Source organism: Lipophrys pholis (genome assembly GCF_963383615.2).
Source record: "Lipophrys pholis genome assembly, chromosome: 4".
NCBI lineage: Eukaryota > Metazoa > Chordata > Actinopteri > Blenniiformes > Blenniidae > Lipophrys > Lipophrys pholis.
In genome coordinates, this window is record NC_137637.1 from 24,386,281 (window position 1) to 24,409,564 (window position 23,284).

General features: G+C 41.1%; 1 protein-coding gene across 5 annotated transcripts in view; it reads left to right on the top strand.

The window, feature by feature from the left end:
- Positions 1–23,284, top strand: part of itga7 (integrin, alpha 7) — a 44,707-nt gene that overhangs the window by 3,816 nt on the left and 17,607 nt on the right. For 2 of the 5 annotated variants that reach the window (XR_013935322.1, XM_080462616.1), the window contains exons 2-6: positions 13,991–14,118; positions 14,766–14,845; positions 17,252–17,507; positions 18,463–18,594; positions 22,520–22,727. Coding sequence is in view for 3 of the 5 variants with exons in the window: in XM_080462616.1 (XP_080318742.1) it covers positions 13,991–14,118; positions 14,766–14,845; positions 17,252–17,507; positions 18,463–18,594; positions 22,520–22,727 (804 nt within the window). In the remaining 2 variants the exon portion in view is untranslated. Of the gene's footprint in view, positions 1–13,990; positions 14,119–14,765; positions 14,846–17,251; positions 17,508–18,462; positions 18,595–19,305; positions 19,414–22,519; positions 22,728–23,284 lie in introns of all 5 variants that reach the window. The other 3 variants (XR_013935323.1, XM_080462617.1, XM_080462618.1) reach the window with 2 other exon arrangements.

Here is a 23,284-nt window from a genome sequence, read left to right on the forward strand (position 1 = left end):
CTCGTCACTTTATATTTGCAATAACTACTCTAACAACTAAAATTCCTGAAAGCTTAACTTGTAACTAACTAATCATTGTCACAAATGTTGTGTTCATAGCAGATACATATAATCAGGCCTTTATGAGTCCAAAACATTGTGGCTTAATATTAAGCACTTTCAGAGAAATCTATTATTCAGATAGGAACAGAGTAATGATCTTTGATGTCTGAATAATACATTTCCATTAAGCTTTATGTTTGTGCCGATCGTGTGATTGGAGTTTCCACTGTGTTGTCGTCATTACCTCTCCTCCTCTGACCAACTGTCCTCAAACAGTCTCTCTGAAATATACTGTTATTAGATGCTATTGACTCATTTTCTTTTTGTAATCGAGAAGTTTAAGTTACTGCCGCCTTTGGCCGCACTGTATTCATGTCATTGTGTGTGTTATGTCATCTGATTCGATGGGAAATGTGATATTGCTGCTTTGATGCCCAGTTCTGTGCTTAGTCATCGTTGAATCACACTGTTCGTAATTCATAAGGCTGATCATCCTAGTCATGCCGTTTTCCTTGTTGGGTTTCATCGCTCGAGGGTTTGGACTTTTACAGGAAGCACACAAAAGAAAGACGATTCCCAAAGAGGAGCTGGTTGTTTTCTTGACATTTTGATCAATATGTTGCCATCAAGTTTGGAAAGTGACTGTTTATGATAACTACAAACCCTTTACAGTTCCTTTTTCTATCCGATCCGAATGACACAATAATCTCTTACTGACTGATGTGCTGTAAAGAGATCCTGCTCAGTGACGACATGTGTGGAGGAAGTATAAACATGCCTCAAACGGAGGGATAAGAGCCATCAGCGTGGCATAATGGGCTTCTGTTAGCCTTCAACCTTTTCTTTACTGGCCGACTGGGAACAGAGGCCGGACCAAAGCTCAGAGGCTTTCCTCTTCTGCTGATACCAGACAGTGGATGAGATGAGAGGGGTATTTGAGTCTGAGTTATGTGTGTGTCTGCGCTATTTATAATACCATGAGAAGTGTTTCCTCTAATAGTGTCCTGCGTGATGAAGACAGGAAGCCCCCCTTTGCTTAATAATACCTCCGCTGCCCGTATTCCTGAGTTCAGCTCCTGTGTGTTTTTAAAGTTAAGGAGTCTGTCAAACACCAGATAACAGATAAACAATCCACCCAACACTGCCATGTGGATCCTAATTTAAAAAATAAAGACATCTGTTGTGTTCAGTTGCCATCACATTTCACAATACCAATTGTTTTGGAATTTGAGTAACACAAATTACATCGTCTTTTTTTTTCTTTTTCTTCCTGCTACTTTTTTCCTGATGCATCTTTATTGTTCAGCTTGCAATGCTCTAATGGACTAGAATGCCATAAGCACGTTTTTACAATGAAGTGACGTTATTCTGAATGCGGAGTTGGGAATTCCCAGCCAAATGGAATACTGCATTATGTATTTATTTTAATATTTTCTGTTCCTATGTGCTGGAGGCACTGCAGTAATGGTAGCAGATCTTTAAGTCTGGACTTGGCATAAGAGGAAGAAGTGAAGGATCGGTGGTGGCCTAGAGGGTAGAGGAGCAGGCTTGCGTTTTGAGCTTTGCAGGTTCAAATCCCCCTGCCAACGTGTTATCACTTTTTGCCTCTGAGCAAGGCCACCTCATTGCTCCAAGTATGTGTAGTTAAGGTTTACCATAAATAAGATGGGTTAGATGCAGAAATTGACCTAATTAGCTCAATAAAGTTATGTTTCATTTTACTTTATTTTTACAATTTACATCATGTATCGGGCGGCTCTGGCTCTGCTGGTGTCTTCCAATCACAAGGCTGCAGGTTCAATCCTCCATCTCTCCCGATCCAAAGGTCCTAAAAAATGATTAAACTGTTCAACTAAAACTTTGAACTCCTAATGACAATTGAAAGAGTTATAAAAGGGAATATTCATCCTGAATGGTACACTATACGTATAGGGTTTAACATGTGATCAGCAAATATATGAGATGCTCACTCAATATTTTTGGTGCTTTCATATTACAATAATAATACATTGCAAGCTTTTAGTTGCCATGCATCAATACACTTGGAACAAGCTCATGACAACATGATATAGCGTCTATCTTTCTGTGTTTCGCTCGCTGCCAGCGGCATGTAAATCTTACTGTATTCATCGCTGCTGGGGAGCCTCCAGCCTTACACTGTCGTGTCTTTCCTTTAAGTTAAGCTCTGCATCACTGTAAAGATTTTTCATGTTTGAAACATCTATTCTATTGAGAGCCATTTGATCCTCTTGTGCTATGTTTGGATTTATAGAAGACATTTGATACATATATATATAGATATATATATATATTTTCTCCTGACTGTCAGTCTCCCGTCACTGACAGCATCGTTAGACTGTGATTCACCTGACCGCTGGCTGACTGAGTCGATGGAACTTGAAGTGGCCGTGCTGCACGGCTGTCATGAGGGGAGAAGAAAAGTCTCAGGTTGCAATGAGGTTCATGTTTACATGTGGACCTGCTTTGGTGCATTTGCGAGCAGAAACACTTAGTGTCACTGCCTTGGGGGGGCCTCAGGTCGCCGATATAGTCCCAGACATCTTGTCTGGAGTTTGGTTTCATTGGTTGAGTGAGATTCTGAACCGGAGCTTTCTGAGGCTGAACAAATCCTCTTGTGAAGCTGCAGGATTGATTAACAAAGCTTCAATACCAACACGGGAGGATGGAGGGTGATTTTTGGATGACTTTCAAAAGCTTGTAGAGATAACAAAATGACTTAAAAGAAGCTGAGAAGATTAGAAGATAATAATGATTAGCGCCGAGTCTTGATACGTGACAGATTTTGTGCCAAATTCTCACTTATTTTCAAAATATGAAGCTGCAGCTTGCTGCCAGCTTAGTCTACTTAATTAGAATTAGTGTTGGCAAGAAGCATTTGCCTTTTTATTTAAGTGTGGGTCAGGCCTCCCTTTTGGGACTCCATAGCTTCAGGTGGGGTAGGTGTAGAGTTAGATTCAGGAAAAATCTGGGTGTCTTTTCCACGCAGGATTTTTGTTCTTTTATTTTTGTAAAAAGAAAAACACATTTATGTGTACAGATGATTATATAAATACCTACCATACTTAGAAACTGAATCTTCCAACAAATAGGAGAGGAGTTTGGATTTCCAGTGCCAATGGCTCTCAATGACCACAATTATGTCTTATAATATGAAAAAAGATGAGGAAATCTGGTATCCAACACAAAATTTTTTTTTTTTAAATACATGAACTATTTGAGTTTGAGGGTTTGGAAGTACAGATACAACTACTTCAGCAATATTAAAGAAATACATGTTATGACATGTACAAAAGTAGGAGGCTTCATATGCACAGGTGAACTCACCATATTGATTATTATATATTAGCAATTGTTATTGCAGTTCTTTGCTTGTCAGTGTGGATACACATTAATCATTAGCAATGAAACAGATCATTCAACTTGAATCATAGTTCTCATTAAGAAACTAAATTATTTTCTGAATTTAACTTTTCATTTTTGAAAAGGGAACAGGCAATTGTGGCAGCCGTCATTAGGATTATACCCATGTGAGATAACTACAAAAAAACCAAAAACAAACAAACAAAAAAGGTTTTGGTGCAGTGTGTGGGGATGTTTCATGGACATGTGCCGTGATCCGTTTGAGAGTAGCTGATCACCACATGGATGTTATTACTTTGTGTAAAAGCTAAAAGCCAAACTTGCAATGTCTCTCTTTTTCTAGATTTGCTCAGATTTATTCTGATGACAGGCTCAGACGTCTGTTGCAGGTTGTTGTTTTATATTCTGTTGAAGGAAGAACTTGTTTCATGAAATGTTTTTCTTCTTGTTTTAGTTGGGAAGTTTTCAGGATGAGTTATGCTTCAATGATGTACAGTACACAATACTTTTCCCACTATGAAAAGCACACAATCCTCTCCTTATCTTTCATATACCGGTATGTATAAAAATGTGCGTAAATGAGGCCTAACTGAAGTGCTGTGGACATTCATAACACAAAGAAAAATGTCTGGGCGCTGATTTGCATCACAAAAGCCAGATAAAAGCTGCTTTTTCACCCCCAGCTTAGGAGATGAGAATGAACCTTCCCCCTTTTTTTCGTTCCTAATTCAATTCATGATTTTCTCCTCCTCCTTCTCACCCTTTCTCTCTCGCGCCTTACGAGTTGGTCCCACAGTAACTTTCTTGCTGAACCTCAGGGAGGCCATTCATGTGAAAACCTCATAAAAGTAGAAACTGTTGCAGTGCTTATTTATATGGGAGAAAGAGCAAGAGGTATATAGCATGAGCTTTACAGTGTGGCATGCACGTACACACACACACACACACACACACACACACACACGATTAATGCCCTTTACTACCTCCCACTTACTCTCTGTCTATTTAGCATTCTCCCATTCCTCCACTGGGCTGCAGAGAACTGACAAAAGCTCGGTGGGAAGCAGTGCTGCTTCGTCGAGAGCTTTCAAGAATATTACTTTGCGGACCACGTGCTCAGTGAAAATGGGTGGTGGTGGGGGGGGGGGGCTTTCTGCAGAGTCAGGAGGAAACATACAATGTAGAAACTGATGGAAGTGCAGAGGAAAGGTGCAGTTTGGCAGCGTTGATGGAACAGAAGCTGATTCTGCATCTGCCCTTCCAAGAGAGTTGGAAGATAAAGAGTTTAGCGTCATGGTTAAGGTTTCCTAACGTTATATCAGCACACAGTCGTCATAACTGCGGCATTCGGTTCTGAAAATCGTATGATTTACTTGTGGGGGAGGTGCGGAGGGTCTGATGGGGATGGGAGCTGCAGGGATGAATAAATCATAGCAGGCTTCCCTTTTGATTAATATGTGTGTGTCCATTGTGTGTGTGTGTGTGTGTGTGTGTGTGTGTGTGTGTGTGTGTGTGTGTGTGTGTGTGTGTGTGTGTGTGTGTGTGTGTGTGTGTGTGTGTGTGTGTGTGTTGTGTTGACTCCGATAAACATGCAGTTTAATCAATCAAGTGATGGCCGCCCTGCTGGGAACCGATACAGAGCTGAGTTCAAAAAGAAACCATGAAACGCCAACAGGAAATTGGAGGGGAGGTGGAACCGTTCTATTTATTATATTTATCAAAATAGATCTGATGTTTAATTCCCTCGGCTATCTTGTCACATTATGTGGCTGTTTTAATCATTCTCTGAGTAGTCATTTCAGTTATTGCAATCACTTCCATCTTTTGTAATTTCCTAAGGAGTGATGTGACGACACAACTGATCTTTATCATAGTGAGTCTTCATTTTTAGTTTCAAGGTGCAGGATGCAATATTTTGTTTGCTTTGAATCAACACACAAAGCAACATTTTGATGTCATCAGACCATTTTTGCGAGATCCTGAAAGATTTCCAAATTGGTTCTTAAATCAGATGATTTAAACAATGAAAACAAGAAGCTACTGTTGCTCAAACTTGGACTTATTTTGGTTAAAATTGACTTAAATCAGAGCTTCCTGTTATTACTCTGTGAACTATTACACTCTTGTTGTTTATAATGCAGCCACCGAGGCCAGGTGATTTATAGCTTATATTAATATTCCACCGTTAAAACTATAAGGACAAGAAACCAAAGAGAAATGTTATAATAGTCGAAATTATGCAGTAATAAACTGAATTATCAACTTTTTCAATATTACAGCCCGTGTTATGAAATAATTACCTCTTGACAGTGGGTTTTCATCTTACCGACATTAAAGCTGCACAGATATGATATGACTGGTGATGACAGTTTGTTTTTACGAGGCTGTGTAATTCATCCACACTGATGAAATAGTGCAGGTGATCAGTTCGGGTAGGACTAAAGACAAACATCTCTATCGACTGCTGCTCGTTTAACTGCAGCGAGAAAATGGGTAAGAAAGGGAGGTTAAGGGGCAGGAAGGGGGGAAAACTCTTAAAGTAGAAGCAGAACTTGAAACCCTGAAAGGATCAGGGATAGATCAATATGTGGACAAGTGGCTAAGTGGTGAGAAGGAACTAGAAGATAAGTAGAAACAGACGGGTTGCGTCCTCTTTGCTCTCTGGAAAACGTGGGCCAATCATTACCCCATCTGGGCCCGAAAATGACCGTTCATTTATTGATCAGTGGTGGGCAGGTGGTGGGCACCGCTGTTGTTAAAGATGTATATGCAGTGAGGAGGAATGGGGCTTCCATTGTCCTCAAAGACAGTAGAAGTGACAGCACCGTGTGACTGTCCTTTTCACTGCTGGATCTACATTTGCTCCTGAAGATTTCTTTCCCAGATTTGATACACCGCCCTTAAACACAGCATTCGAGCAAGACATTGAGTCACGTCCGTGTGCAGTGACCCACCATATCCCAGAGGTATTTTGTAGGCGCTGGCAGCTGTTTCTGTCTCTCTTTTGCTTCTTTGTTGTGCCCAACCTTTTCCTGTCTTGCCCAAAGTTGGAGAGAGTTGAGATGTTAAAAAACACGATGATTCAGAGCTCCCTCACCTCATTCTCAGCTGTCGTTTCCTCATCAGCAAAAAACCAAAAGAGTCAGGTGTGAAATCGGCATTTTCTAAAGGCCGGTCCTTCAGTTTTATGAGTGTGATTGTCTCAGTTGACATTGTTGGACAGGCTGCAGCCAGCTTGCTGATCTGCAGTTTACACAGTTGTTTCATAGCCTTCTGTTGTCTGCAGTGTGTCCTTGCGTGTGTGAGCAGGTTTGTGCATAGCTATTCATGCCGTTCGTACAGCCAGTCCTCTATTAAAGTCTGCATTCTTGAACACATTTTCCATTGCCTGTGTGTGTGTGTGTGTGTGTGTGTGTGTGTGTGTGTGTGTGTGTGTGTGTGTGTGTGTGTGTGTGTGTGTGTGTGTGTGTGTGTGTGTGTGTGTGTGTGTGTGTGCAGGTCAAAGGTGACAACAGATAACAACAGAAGGCCTAAAAAGAGCCTGTGGCAGTGCCACTGTCTATAGCCCCATTCTGCTCTGTGATGGACAGATGTTGAAGGGGTGTAAGCGTACAGATTATGGGGTGGCAATGCCCACAAATGTAAGTGTGTGAATTCACTTTTCACAAACTGTATCATCATTTGTAAAGTCCTAGCGGGACCATCCCTGTGTGGGATGGGTAACAACAGCAAGAAACTACATGTGCTGTCGAAGGTTTTAACAGTTTGAAACAGCTTCTTTTTTTTAAGCTTCTGCTCCAGATTTAGTCTCGAAATGAGTCTCTGTCACGAGTCATTTGTTGTTGTGTTAGTCATTTGTTGTGTAGTCTCTGTCGGTTTGCATGTGGGTTGCAAATGAAATCACATGTTTTTGTTTGGGGCATGTACATTTTTTAAAATCTTTGTTTAAATCGATGTGTTACATCATCTCTTTACACGATTAGTGCAGTACATCTGGACCCCGTTCATTGAAGGATTCATTGATAATTTTAAACTGATTATTTTGTTAAAACTCTGAAAAAGCTTTTGTCCCCTGATGTCTTTTCTAAGCTTGTGTCTCTGTTCTATCTTTATTAATGTCATTGAAATTCTCTTTATATTTCCTTTTTTAGTGTAACTGAAAGTACATGTTCTCTGTAAACAAAACTGAATTCTCTCAGGATTAGAAATGTTTCTGTGGACGTTGGTGTGTCTCATTGGACTTTGTGTTTACTGTGCATGGATGTGTTCCTGATGTTTCTCAGGGATGGTTCCAATATTTATTTTAATTTTTTCATTCTATCAAGAATGCATGAAATTGACTTTGGAAAAAGTTTTAAACTTGATAAGACTTAGGGGAATTTTATGTATGAGCATGTGATCCAGCAGCAGAAAAAAAAAAAACCCAACAACACATGGACACTGTCACTAAACAAGTTAACAAGCCGTGATTGTATATTTCTCGTAGGCTGTGAGTCATTGAGACAGAGGATCAAAGCTGAGACAGGCCAAAAAAAAAAGGCCTTTTCTTCTCCTGTTTTGCTAATAGTGGTGATATGTGTGATGTGTGACCACGTTACTGTTCAGGTTTCCTGCAGCTCTCATGTCTTTGTGCTGGGATGTGACTCTGTAGTGAGGGGGGAGGAGTAACGGAGGATGTACATGTGCTTATAGCATGTGCGTGCACGTGAGCTCGTGTGTGTGTGTGTGTGTGTGTGTGTGTGTGTGTGTGTGTGTGTGTGTGTGTGTGTGTGTGTGTGTGTGTGTGTGTGTGTGTGTGTGTGTGTGTGTGTGTGTGTGGGGAGGGGGGGTGCCGAGGAGGTGGATGGGGGAAGGGTGGACAGGACTGTGGAGGGAGTGTTGGGGTCATTGCACATGGTCCCCTCGTGGATGGGAGTGCAGTGTAGAGTGTCCGTGTTGTTTTTGGGATGAACCACTAGAAAAACAGAGGTGACGACTATGGAAATATAGAGATGGACATTTTTACGTTCGTGGCTTTTGGTCATTGCTATCTTTTATCGTTATTATCTAAACTACATTAACAATGAGTGTGTTTTCATCTTTCGCCCTCTTCACATAATGCGTAGTTTGTCTTTGATTGGTGTAATTACTTGATTAAAAAATGAGTGATGGCTCTGTGGTTGGATGGTCACCGGTTCGGTGTAAATCTCAGGGGTAATGGGGGATGTTCCTGTTTGAAATGACTGCATTTCCCCGATATTCTGACCTCATGTTCTTTGTTCTTCTATTAAATGTGATTTTGCTGAGGCCTAATTTTAAAAAGTGAAAAGCTGTATACAATACAGTGAGAACCATAACGTTCAGGAAGGGGCTTTTGGCTACAGTCAGTCTCCATCCAGTCCTCTTGATGCAAACCCTGTGTTTGATCCCACCGTCCTCTATTTGTACCATTTCTTCCTTTCCATGCCACATCATGCTACAGTTTGCACATATCTTAGCGGTCACAGCACACACATTGTTTTAGTTTGATTTTCTAATTCTCTATATAGTCCCGGTCTGAATTAGGATGGAAACTGAAGGACCAATTCAAGGAATTAATCAATTCTCGTCAACGCACAAACACAGTACCAGACCTTGCATACATTTTTCTTATACTTTATTCATATATATTCACATATTGCATACATTTTATTAATATATACTAATATACTCATATCTATGTATGTATAATCTTATATAGTCCCCCACTTAAAAAGTTGCTGAAACGTCTCAAATGTCTTCACTGTGGGACGAATAAAGGAATTTCTCATCAAATTCATAACGAGTCAGACTATCAGTACATGTACATGCATGCCTGAAGCTGAAGTACAGTATCTCAGTAAATATTGCAAACATTTGTTTGAAACTTTGCACAGGTATTTTTCTCACCGACATTTATTGATGGTAAAGTGACTTCACTTGTGTAGTGAATTTTACTGCTTCTGTGATGATCGGTCACGTTCACCCTCTCACATGCACATGGTGACACACACACACACACACACACACACACACACACACACACACACACACACACACACACACACACACACACACACACACACACACACACACACACACACACACACACACACACACAGTGGCAGCTTCCTTGCTTTGAACCCGCGAACTGTGGATTGGAAAATGACCTGATCTACCGACTAAACTACAGCTGCTCCACATGTAAGTCAAATCACTCTCAGCTCAATCAGACCAGTTAGCAAACATTTCCATGCCCACATGGCCAACAGCTACTTTCCTGACTGAGGTGTCAGCAACAGTACAGGTAGGTGGAGCCAATCACCTGAGAAAAGGTAGTGTATACCCCCGTGGTGTATGCTAGTCTATCACAGGAGTAACACACACATGCAGCTATAGAGACTTGAGAGTCACCAGTTACCATGCAGTAGGAGTCATTTGCAGGTATAACATGCAAACTCCACACAAAAACACCCCAAACCTGGAATTGAATCGACAAGTTGAAAAACGGAAAGTATTAGCCGCTAAATATCAGAATGTTATTGTGTTTGTGCCGACGTGTTTGTATAGTTATTCAAATATTTGGGTTTATGAACAGCCACTGCTGTCTTTGTTTAATCAGGCTGTAAGATATGGAGGAGCTCAGAGAGACAGACAGAGACCAGGTGCTTATCTAGTCTGTGTGTATGACCCAGACACACACACACACACACACACACACACACACACACACACACACACACACACACACACACACACACACACACACACACACACACACACACACAGACATGCTGGTACTGATTCTGTAGTGTCTGGATTAGTGTGTGTTTTCCACTACAAACTATCAACATCACACTCAGCACCCTGATATCTCCTCCAGGGTCACTGTGCTGCAATAACATAACCCAAACTACTCACGTTACACACACACACACACACACACACACACACACACACACACACACACACACACACACACACACACACACACACACACACACACACACACACACACACACACACACACACACACACACACACACACACACACACACACACACACAGAGAGGAGCATAGCGACGGAGATGATGATCATTCAGTCTGATTCAGTCCTGAACAATAGACCGAGCTGAGATGAGGGTGAAGGGCAAATTATTGAGTGTTACTCAGCTGTGACGATGAATCAGTGTGACATTTGGGACATATGTGCGTGTCAGTATTCAACGCTGCATTGGAAAGATTAATAGTTTTTTTATGTGTCTTAAAACATTTGCCACTGACACAAACATTGAAGTACATTTACTCCTTTACAAAATGTATTTACATAGTGGTTGGAACCTCAATTTGGCTTAAAAGAAAAGATTTTTGGTACATATCTACTCAGGAACTTGTTTAATTCCCAGAATGTATTGTTTGTTCTAGTAGTGTTTCACAGTTCAAACTATGGTGTGTTCTATGCAAACGTATAGGTAACTTTTGTCTTATTTTCTGTAGTAAAGCATGATGAAAACTCAAATGACCCCAAAACCGATTTTCACTATGTTAAAATATATATTTAAGAACATAATGTAGCGTGAACACAATGAAGACAAATTATATCAATATTAAAGGCTGACAAGAAAATTACAATTTGACAATTACAGGCTTATGACTAAGAAACTCCAGTATTTATATCACGTCCTCAAACTAGCACGCCTCCAATATGTTATTCCTATGAAACCCAACTTCAGTTTGCAATAAATTCTTTAATGTAGAATTTCTTGCAAAGTCTGAATTTAACCAAAAGTTGTTCCTTCACATGTAATTTCAGTTTCAGTTTCAATACATGAGAGTTTCTATTTAAAATACATTTACTCATATAGTTTGATTGAACTGCTGGTGAATCAGTGATTTTGAAGACAGAATAAGTTCACTTCTTTTAAATATGTATTTTTTTCTGTCAAATGTTTCAACGCCAGGCTGTGTTTTTCTTAAATTTGATTGAGATGATACAGTGTCATGCAGGTGATGCTACAGATTTAACATATATGCTTGTCTTGGATTGAAGTTGCATATAATGAAATTCATGAATACAGAACATGCCATTCTTTGTAAAAGGGGGTTGTGCAGTTCATGCAGGCAGACATGTTGGGAGCCGTCTTGGCTCCAAATAGTGGCGATATAACAGATTAACAGACCTCCCAGCCTCACACCCTGACACCTGCCCATGTATGTGCACATTGGGGGGGGGGGGGGGGGGGGACATAAACCAGATCCTCCAGGAATGTAGAGCAATAAGAGCAATCAGATCCTATCAGTCTTTTTAGTGATATGTCATCCCTTAAAACCACATGCCCTTTGTTAAACACAAGTTTTAATTTGCTTTACACTGGTTGGTGGGCTTTATTTTTTGGTCTCCATGTGGACCACCAGTGATGCGCAGCGCCATACTTGTTCCCGTTCAGTGCTTTTCCTGTAGGTGACTGTTTTGTATTCTTGCTTGTTAAGGTGAAGGGAGTAGTTCCGGAGGCATGCACAGCTGTACCCCAGCAGAAATATTTGTCAGAAAAGAGAAGGCAGGAGCAGAAAATAGAACGTAAACCCATCTCACTGGGTGGTATCAGTGCTAGTTCATGTGTCTTCATTAGTGATGGTTGCAGGAAAGTACTTTTAGTTTTTGTAGTAGGTGCATGTTTTCCTTTTGTGTCGTGCATCAAAGAATTCATCGTTATAAAATATACATAATTGCAGAGAAAAGGTTTTATATCACGCATGTAAAAGGTGACAGAAATATTGTAAACGTTTGGTTCATATTGAGCAAACATCTGATTATCATCGACTGCCAGCATTTTAATGAGGCTGACGTCAAATCACAGCCACTTAACTGACTTAACTACTGAAATGAATGCCTCCTAAAGCTTTTAAAATTCAAACAGTTTTTTTTTTTTTTTTTTAATTCATTACCTGCTACACTGTGACTTGGATTTTATCAGCACGGACAAACTTGTTTGAATGTGCACAATGTTTCTCTCAGAATCAGAGATGAGAATATGGCATACCGTTACACACAAGAGCTGTATTTTCTGGTATGCATACATCGTTAGTGCCTCGAGGAGCTAAACTTTCTTGTAGCATTTAGGTATTTACAGGTGAAACGTTTGGAGTGGAGGGGTAAAAAGAAAGTGGACGTTTTTACTCATTTTATTTTCTTAGGAATAAAATGTCTGTTGTCATGACAACTGTCTGTATACACCTGCCACTGTACAACACAAGGCTACAGATGTTGCTGCCCTTCATGGGCCTGAGGTGGTGAGCGTTGCAGTGTATAGCTACTTTTATGGACAGACTGTGATTTGAGGGGCTGTATAAAAGATTAATTGGGGATGAATACCTTTTTTTGTAACTTTAATTTTATTCTTATAAACAGTTGTGGTGATCTCAGGACAAAACAAGAAAAGTCAAACCTGCAAGTTTCTGTTTTTCCTACGAAAACATTGAAAAACGTTACAGTTACATGTGCATGTTTCTAAAATAGATAAAAACCCAGTGGGAATGGATGCCTCTTTGATTCACATGATCGAGACCAGAGTGCAGCGAGTGTTGCGTTTCATAGAATACTCCACTGCGCAATGTACTGTACCTTCGTCACAGCCTCCTCTCTGCGAACACTCAGTGGGTCCACGTCTGCGTGATCTATGTTCCACTTACAGCATGTACCCTGTATTTATAGGTGAAATACCCCTCTGCCACAGAGATAGCTCTAAATTAAGTGTGTACATAACACAGCAGATATGAGAGGAGCTGCTGTTGGGAGTTTACAGCCGGCTTGCCGACGTGCAGCCGAGCCAAGCGTTTTCATTGCTGACATCCTTTTTCATAATTACACTTAAGCTGTGGCGACATCTTTGTTGAAGTCAGTTTAGGGGTCTCTCTCTCTCTCTCTCTCTCTCTCTCTCTCTCTCTCTCTCTCTCTCTCTCTCTCTCTCTCTCTCTCTCTCTCTCTCTCTCTCTCTCTCTCTCTCTCTCTCTCTCTCTCTCTCTCTCTCTCTCTCTCTCTCTCTCTCTCTCTCTCTCTCTCTCTCTCTCTCTCGTTGTCGTTTATGTTCTGCACTCTGTCCTCCTCTTTCCCTTCTCTGCCTCTGTTTCCTCACGTCTCACTTCCATGCCTCGGCCACGGCTGACGGTGTTGGGTGGAATGTGGCTCAACATTCAGTTTTTAAATAGCATGCTAGCCTGAATCAGCCACTCCTAATAAGGTAGAGGGCAGTGACAGTGGACCCAAAATATCAGCAACCACTCACTGAGAATAAAACTTTTCTCTTGATAGGACGGCCGCTGATAGCTACTGTATGTTTCCCCAAACAAGACCCGCCGCACAAAGCTTTCTCAGAAAGTGAAAAGACGAGATGTAGTACATTATGAGACGTCTGCAGGATTCGAGCTTTGTCACTTGAGCTGCTGCATGTGTTTTTTGTTTTTTTGTGGCCTTAAAGTCGGGTGACATTATTGTCAGTGTGGGTTAGTTTCACAACTACAATGAGTCTTTGAGAGCAGGTGTTATAATGAAATATCTCTGGTTTTCCTTCAGGATCCTGGTGGGCGCACCGCAGGCTGCAGGACGGGGCCAACTGAGGGGCACTCGACCGGGAGCCCTGTTCAGGTGTCCAATCACACCAGAGGAGTACGACTGTGAGAGGGTCGATATTGATGGAGACGGTGAGGTTTTTGCACATTTAAAAACAAGGAATAATGGCGGGCGAATCAGCAGAATAAGCAAATTTGCTTAATTGATGTTGAGGTCGGGTCGAGAGCAGGGGTCGTCGATGCATCCCGCCTGGTCACCTGTCGTTTGTGCAAAAATAGTGTGATTTTTTTAACACGTTCCCATAAATCTTTTCATTAATTCACAACTATCGAAATATGATGATGCATATTCTCATTTTTCGAAGTTGAAGGCATTTTTTTTGTTTTGTTTTGAAAATGAACTCTCAGTTTGCAGCAGTCAGAAGCAGCAGAAATGTTTTAATTACTTACTATCAATGTGTTTGTGTATTTCTTTCTTTACTTATAATTAGGCAGCAACAAAAAAAAACAACAACAATATCCTCTTAAAAAAATCCTCTTGTTTTGCCCCTGCTGTATTCAGAATCTTTATAGTCAAAATGTAAAAATATCAAAATATCTAATTCTGCAGTTGGAATGTTCTTTGTGCTTAATTAAGTGGATTGTAATTTTATATTGAATATACTTCCTTGAACCTCAAAGGTTTTTTGGGGGGGGGGGGGGGGTTTCTCCCAAAATGTAAGTAGTTTACAGTATGGGAAGCATCATGATTGGCATTTCCTTCTGTGTCTCCCCCCCAGTGAGCCTGGACAGGGAGAGCAAAGACAACCAGTGGCTGGGAGTCACAGTGAAGAGTCAGGGGATCGGAGGCAAGGTGGTGGTGAGTAACTGAGGCATCGTGTAAACCCATCAGACCTGGAAGATAAACACTACTGAGCTGCAGGTCCGCAGGTGTTTTAACCATGGAAACAATGCTCACTTCATGTTTATTTGTCAGGTTTTCCTTTATTAATCTCTCTGTAAAGCCTTTTTTTTTTTTATATAAGTACAGGACTGTCTCAGAAAATTAGAATATTGTGTTAAAGTCCTTTATTTTCCGTAATGCAACTAAAAACATGAAAATGTCATACATTCTGGATTCATTACACATCAACTGAAATATTGCAAGTCTTTTGTCGTTTTAATATTGCTGATTATGGCATACAGCTTAAGAAAACTCAAATATCCTATCACAAAATATTAGAATATCATGAAAAAGTATACTAGCAGGCTATTTAACTAATCACTTGAATCGTCTAATTAACTCGAAACACCTGCAAGGGTTTCCGTGAGCCTTTAAAAACACTCAGCTTGGTTCAGTAAACTAAATCACAAGTATGGGGAAGACTGCTGACCTGACTGCTGTCCAGAGGACCATCATTGACACCCTCCATCAGGAGGGTAAGACACAAAAAGAAATTTCTAAAAGAGCAGGCTGTTCACAGAGTGCAGTTTCAAAGCACATTCACAAAAAGTCTGTTGGAAGGAGGAAATGTGGCAGGAAACGCTGCACAACCAAGAGAGAGGACCGCAGCCTTAACAGCATTGTGAAGAAGAGCCGCTTCCAGAATTTGGGGGAGCTTCAAAGACAGTGGACTGAAGCTGGAGTCCAGGTATCAAAAGCCACCGTTCACAGACGTGTCCGGGAAATGGGCTACAATAGCCGTATTCCCATGGTCAAGCCACTCCTGAACTCAAGACAACGGAAGAAGCGTCTGACTTGGGCTATGGAAAAGAAGCACTGGACAGTTGCAGAGTGGTCCAGAGTCCTGTTTTCAGACGAAAGCAAGTTTTGTATTTCATTTGGAAGTCAAGGCGCTAGAGTCTGGAGGAAGGCTGGAGAGGAGCACAATCCAAGTTGCTTGAAATCCAGTGGGAAGTTCCCACAGTCAGCAACGGTTTGGGGAGCCATGTCAGCTGCTGGTGTTGGTCCACTGTGTTTCATCAAGTCCAGAGTCAATGCAGCTGTGTACCAAGAGATTTTAGAGCACTACATGCTTCCATCTGTTGAAAAGCTCTATGGAGATGATGATTTCATTTTCCAGCATGATCTGGCACCTGCCCACAGTGCCAAAACCACCAGTAACTGGTGTACTGACCATGGCATTACTGTCCTCGATTGGCCTGCCAACTCCCCTGACCTGAACCCCATAGAGAATTTGTGGGGTATTGTGAAGAAGAAGCTGAAAGACACCAGACCCAATAATGCAAATGAGCTAAAGGCCGCTATTGAAGCATCCTGGGCCTCCATAACACCTCAGCAATGCCACAGGCTGATTGCTTCCATGCCACGCGGCATTGATGCAGTAATCCGTGCAAATGGGTTCCCAACCAAGTACTGAGTGCATTAATTGACGTTTTCAAATGTTTGATTTTGTTTTGCTGTTATAAATCTTTTTTTTTTACTTGGTCTGAGGAAATATTCTATTTTTTTGAGATAGGATATTTGAGTTTTCTTAAGCTGTATGCCATAATCAGCAATATTAAAATAATAAAAGGCTTGCAATATATCAGTTGATGTGTAATGAATCCAGAATGTATGACATTTTAGTTTTTTTAATTGCATTACAGAAAATAAAGACCTTTATCACAATATTCAAATTTTCTGAGACAGTCCTGTATGTCTCACAGTAGGGTGAGGTTATAAAAGCAGGCAGTGTTGTGTAAATTAAAGAGAAGGTGTACACAGTTATACTTTCATAAGCATCTTTAGTAATTTCACTGGTGTAATATTGCTATGAATTTCGTTAAAATGCAATGATGTACAACTTCAAATAAAAAAAAAAAAAAAGAGAATCTGTCTGAAGTTTGTAATGCTGATAAAAAAGGTATAAAGTCAAAAAATTTATTATTCCTACACGATGAGCTAATTATATTTTCCATTTTGGGAATCCAGAATTAAACCAAAATATACAACTTTGATGTTAAAATACATTCAAATGATGTGTTTTGCCCACTTTACCTTTAAAGTAGCTTTAATGATTGTGTGGTTTCGATAAATATTATTCTAATCTGTGGTAAAGTATATGGTCTAGGGTTTGTCTCATGCATTCACCTGAGCAACTCCCACTCTGTTTTTCGTGTTGCTTTGAGTGATGGGAATAGCCAAAGTATAAAACTATTTATATTCTATCAGATCAAACACCTCTATGGACACAACAACAAACATACAGACTGTTGGTATTTCTGATGTGGAATGATTTAGGTTTTTTTCCGTTATAAATGTAACATCGTCGTCATTCACCAGACCTGCGCTCATCTGTACGAGCTGAGGCAGCGAGTCAGCAGACCCTCAGAGACCCGTGACCCCATCGGACGCTGCTACGTCCTGAGTGAGGACCTGACGGAGCGAGATGACTTAGACGGAGGGGAGTGGAAGTTCTGCGAGGGTCGGCCACAGGGTCACGAGCAGTTTGGCTTTTGCCAGCAGGGCCTGTCGGTCAGTTTCACCCCAGACAACAACTTCATCCTGTTTGGGGCTCCAGGGACGTACAACTGGAAAGGTAATGTGTCTGCCATTCAATTCAAGAGGGTGTGTGTTTTTACAGATGCGAGCGCCTAACGCTTTCTCCTTATGGTATTATGAGTGTTTCACCGTTGCACTTTGAAAAACATGTGGGTTAAAAGTCAGGAAAACTGATTCAATAAATGAATTCCTCTTGCAACTGTACATTTCCCAGAGAGAAAAAGACAACTCTTGTAAATACTGCAGTTAATTTATAAGCTAATCAATGAATAGCCTTAATTAAAATTGACTTAATTAAAAACAAAGCTCTGAGGTTTATCTGGTGCATAAATTGCAGTTAACAGATTGAACTGTGTGTCGTATGAGACAGATGTGCTGTGCTGTGCTGTTCATTCAATGTAATTGGTTCACATTCAGACACACTGATATATGCAGGAATTCCACATTTTTGCAGGTAAGTGCAAATGATAGTATTGTTTCAGTAAGGCCAATGTATGACTGTATTCAACTGAACAGGAACTTACTTCTGGGATTTTTGTCTTAAAAAAATGACATCAATTCTGAACACATTTTGCTTCAATGGCTGTTTTCCTAATGCGCCTGTCATGGTTAACAACAGACATGAAGGAACATTTGATTTAATACATTTGCATTAAAGAGGATTGAAAGATTGAGTATGCATCATCTGAACATATCTGATCCTCTGAAAGTAATGAAATTAAGCCCCAGCATAAGTGTAGGGCATTTCTGCAGCCATATTAGCATCACATGTAGAATCAATACTTTTGTCAACCAGAAGAAATGTAGTCTGAAACAGTGCAATTACTTTTAACGTTGCTCGGAAACACATTTACTCGAGAATCAGAGAAAGTCGACTGCCGAGCAGTAATGAATTCTCTTCGACATGACGTGTATATTTATAGTGTTTTATCTCTTGTGTGAGGTTTTCTTGTTGCTTGTGCTGTGCCCGCATCTTTCCCCCCCTTTTTCAGGTGAATTGCGTGTCCAGCTCCTGAATCAGACTCTGCTTGACCTCGGTTTCTATGATGACGGGCCCTACGAGGTGGCAGATCACAAACAACTTAATGCCCAGCTCATTCCTGTGCCCTCCCACAGTTACCTGGGTAGGACCAGCTGCCCTCCCTGCTCACTGCAGCAGAGAATGCGAGCGAGAAAGAGAGGGCCGGGGCGAAGGATGACGCCACGGCTCAGACTGTACGTCCAACATGCCTGACACAGCCATGGGAACCAGCAACAGCAGCAACAGTTAACTGCCAGTTGAAGGAAAACTTGTTTTAGTGTCGCTGTCATGCCCTGGAGATTATTTCTGGCTGAGCCTATCTGTGTATGAGTCACCAAACCCTGAATATGTCCCCACCTCTCATTGTGGGTGGACATGTGGCCTGACAAGAAGTCTTATGATGCCACTATCTGCGAACAAGGAAAATAGTGTAAGTGCCCCCAAATAAATTTAACTGCAGCGATGTTATCCTCATTCCAGCCAGCGGCCCCATTTTGAAGAGAAGAGAAGGAAAAGCATGTCAGTACTTCACGTGGGTGTTGTTCAGCATCCCGACTTACAGTCTGAGCCTCAAAACGTCATCTCTCCGCCACACATGCAGCGGAGAAAGAAAAAAAGAAAAAACCCACTGCGGCACCACAAAGCACCAATCAATCACAACCTGTCTCACCTGCACCTCCCTCTCCCCCCCTTTTTCTATCTTTCTTTTTTTGCCCCTCATCATTTCACCACCCAATCACCACCCCCTCCTCTCCACACACTCCTCCCTCTATCTGCTTCTGCCTTTCTTCTCCTGTTTTTTTGGGGGCCACAGGGCTCTTGTTCATGGCTAGCCCCGTTGAAGATGCACTACTGTACAAAACTCTGGAGCCCTCCACCCGGACCGCACCGTTTCAGGATGTAGCTCATAATAGCTACTTAGGTTTGTAGGCCTGACGTGTCGTTGTTTGGACCGGATTGGGCTTGTAGTGGACCTAGTTTTTTTTAATTTTTTTTTCTTCTTCTTTATTCTACGTTTGTGTCTTAATCCTTCCTCCTAAACCCGCCTCGTCTCTAGTGTTGTAAGTCGTCTATGCACTACGTCAAACCGTGTTCTAAACTGTTATAAAGAGACAGCCATGCCACACTGTCAATTTGACATAAAATTTTGTGATTATTTTATTTAAAAAAAAAAAAAAAGATTTACAGATGGTTGTCTCTTTGAGTGGCAAGAGGGTGTTTCTTTGTCCCGTCTTGATCTCTTTCGTCTTTAGTTTGTCAATCCTGTCTGTCAGTTTGCATGTATCTGTCTGGGTAAAGCTTCCCAGGGTGTGTTGGTGGTGAGTTTCTTGTTGATTGTTGGGGTTATGTTCAAGTGGTTTAACCCTTCACCCATCTACAGCGCCAGCAGGTTATCAGATAGTATTCTTCGTCATAGTTTGGTGTGTGAGCATTTTCTAATTAGTACTAAACGTAAGAGGGTTAGGGTTAGGTTTTTGAAGGTTTAAACTTTGACATGTTGATGGCTCTGCTCCCAGAGTAGTTAACAATCAAATCTGTTGATTTAGAGTGAAACTAATATCTCAATGACATTCATAACCAGTCCATCAAACTGGCTCACCAGTTTTGGACCCATGCACAGTGAAAACATGCAATGTCCAGGCAGAAAGGAAGGCTCCAGATTTAAATCCATTGCCTTCCTGCCATGAAATGAGAGTTCTAACCACTATGCCACTGTTTGGCCTGGATGTGCTGGTAGCTTCTTCCAAAAAAGGGAATTTTCTTCCCAATTATCACAAATAATGAGTTACCTGTGATAAACATTCCTTGGTTAGTTTTAGTAATGTGCTCATAGCGGCACTATTATAGTCCACAGATTAGAGGAGGTGTCAGCACTGCGTGTCTGCTTGACTCGCAACGTTCAGCGGGTGGAAAATGCTCTATGATCCTTTTTTTTTGAGACGCTACAATAAAAAGTTTGTTCAGCCAGATTAGATGGTATGGTCAAAAAAGTTGATCTTGTATCACCAGCACAAAACAAAATAGTGTTTTATATGACTTCAGGACTGTTGTGTCTCATTCTGCAGGTTTAAAAAAAAAAAAAAGTTATTATATTATTGCATCTTTAGGGAGATAAACAATATCTGAAGTTTTGGATTGAAGAAAGTGAAACTTTTTTTTCAGAATATCTTGGTATTTAGCATCTGTTTGTTATTATTCTTGGTTTCCGGTTATTATTTCTCTCTGAGCATCTGGATCAGCTATAAATGTTTTTTTTATTCACATTATTACTCCAAGCCTGCTCACCTCCTCTTTGCCCACCATATTGAGCCGTCGCCGTGACAACACTAATTCCCACATGACCTTTTAGCCTTCATTTATAACTCACATGCCTCCATTGATCCTAACCAAATGATGTGCCACACCTAAGCATGCTTACTGAAACGATAGAGAGTGTGGCACATATTTTCAACTGTCGTTGCATCGCCAGTGTCACCGAGGTCCAGCTGTGTTCTACAAACAGTGAACGCCTTCATTCTAATGTGGGGCAAGCTGAATGAAGGAAAACACCCTTTTGTCTTCGCCAAGGCCAAATCAAATTGACTGTGTCTCTTTGTAGCGAGCGAAGGGGACAAAAGCAGTTTTACAGAGGCTTCAAGCACCAGATGAATGGTTACAGTCCTTATAAAGGTTGTCACAATGAATGTGAGAAAAACCTTGCGTTAAATTTGTTTCACGTTGTTACTGCAATTCTTATCTACATTTCCTCAGATAAAAAGGACATTGTGACACAATCTTCAGCCTTGGCTGAACCTCGCTGACGTGATTGGACTTAACTTGCTGCATTTGTTAAAAAAAATACAAAATAAATAGGAGAAAAGTGCCTTAACTGACAACATATCTAGAAAATGTGTATTCCCACTTGTATTGTATTGTATAGGAACGAAGGAAGGAAATATTAAAATGTGGATAAAACGTCTAATAATGCAACAACTAAATATAATACCATGTAAATGACATAAATGGTAAAAGAGTGACTAATCAGTAAATATTTCAGACTGCATTTATAGGACTTGTTGAGACTTGAAAAAACAACAAGAGAAGTCATTGAATGAAAGAATTTGAAATGTCAATCAATCTTTAGGCATCAATACTTTGTCCCAAGTAATAAATCCCCCCCCCCACACACACACATGCAACCTTTTGCTTCATTAAGCTTGCACTCCCTGTTTAGCTTTACAGTGTGAACCCTGTTGACCGCCTGTGTGTTAAAAGCCACCCTGCGTGGAAAAAGTAGCACCCTGTGTCGGTCTGCCGGGTTTATACGAGCTGCAAAGTTGCATTCCACACCTGCCGTCCTGGAGCTGCTCAGTGTTGGTCTCTGTTTTGTCTCCATCCGCATGTTTGCTCAGGACTAACAAATGTCCTCCGTGTCCTCCCTCCTCACCCCCTCTGTCAGATTTCTTGAATTGCATGTGGTCGATCATCCTGGGGAAACGTTTGCAATGATGTGTGTGATTTTTCACAGCACGATGAGAAAAAAACACAACTTTGTTACAAACTCCTTCCCTCTACTCTCCTCACTCAGTCAGTCATCTGATTTACATGCAAGCACGTCCTCACATTCCTTCACACACACACTCAAAGATAAAAATGTACATTTTTTTTGTAAGTGCACAAAGGAGGAGACCCTCTTGGCAATAAATCTGATTAATGTCCACCCACAGTGTTTACTTACTGGCTCCACCAACGTCGTGAATCTCACGAGACATTAGAGGGAAGCCAATACGTCTCCCTGTTACTGTCACACTGGCCTCGCTGCTTTTACTGCACGGCTCACAAGACATTTACAGTCATCATGAGTTTGGCATAAAATCAATGGTCACTTAAGGCACACATTTCATTAGTTGGAAGACGAGCAGAACATGGCACACTGAGGGGTAGATGAGCCTTTGAACCTTTTGATCAATAGTAACCCCTGACCCTTCCCCCCCTCCCTCCTTCGCCCCGGCTCTTTCTTCTCTCCTTCTTCGTTCCTTTTCTTTTAGGATTTTCCGTGGACTCGGCCATGGGGATAATGAGCCTCGGGGAGCTGACCTTTGTGGCCGGAGCACCTCGAGCCAATCACACGGGGGCAGTGTTGCTGTTGAAGAAGGACAACGTGTACCGGCTGGTGCCGCAGCACATCTTCTGGGGAGAGGAGCTGGCGTCTTCGTTTGGGTACTCGGTGGCCACCACGGATCTCAACAATGACGGGTGGGTTAGGCCCGAATACAAACAAGTGGCTGATCACCATAAAAACAAATGTTGAAGACAATGTCCAGTAAAAGCAGAATTCTTACACTAAATGTGTTTTGTTACCAATATAAGTTCAGTTTTTGTCAACTTTTGCTTAAGGGAAGATACAAAAATGACTATTTAAACAAGAAAATGGTTTGTCTTATCTTCCTGTATCTTGTAAACATTAATATTGAATATAACAACGTTCTGCATCCTCATCGGCGAGTATGTAGACTTATCAGTTAGAGAGGAGATAAAGAAAACACTGTAACACTGACACTGATGCCATGTTGACCACACCAGTCATTGTAGTTACCACTCTTGTCTCACAGTGGGAACATGTGGTTCGAGGCTGGGCGGCGGCCTTTCTGCTCCCTTTCATTCATAACTTGGACAATTTTTGTTTTGTTTTGTTTTGTTCTGTATTGTTTTGTTTTGAATTGTTTTTTGTTTTTCTTTGTCAATGAATGAAATAAACTAAACCAAACTAAAACGTTATGCATATTTCCCTTTTGCCTGTATTAGTTTTCTCT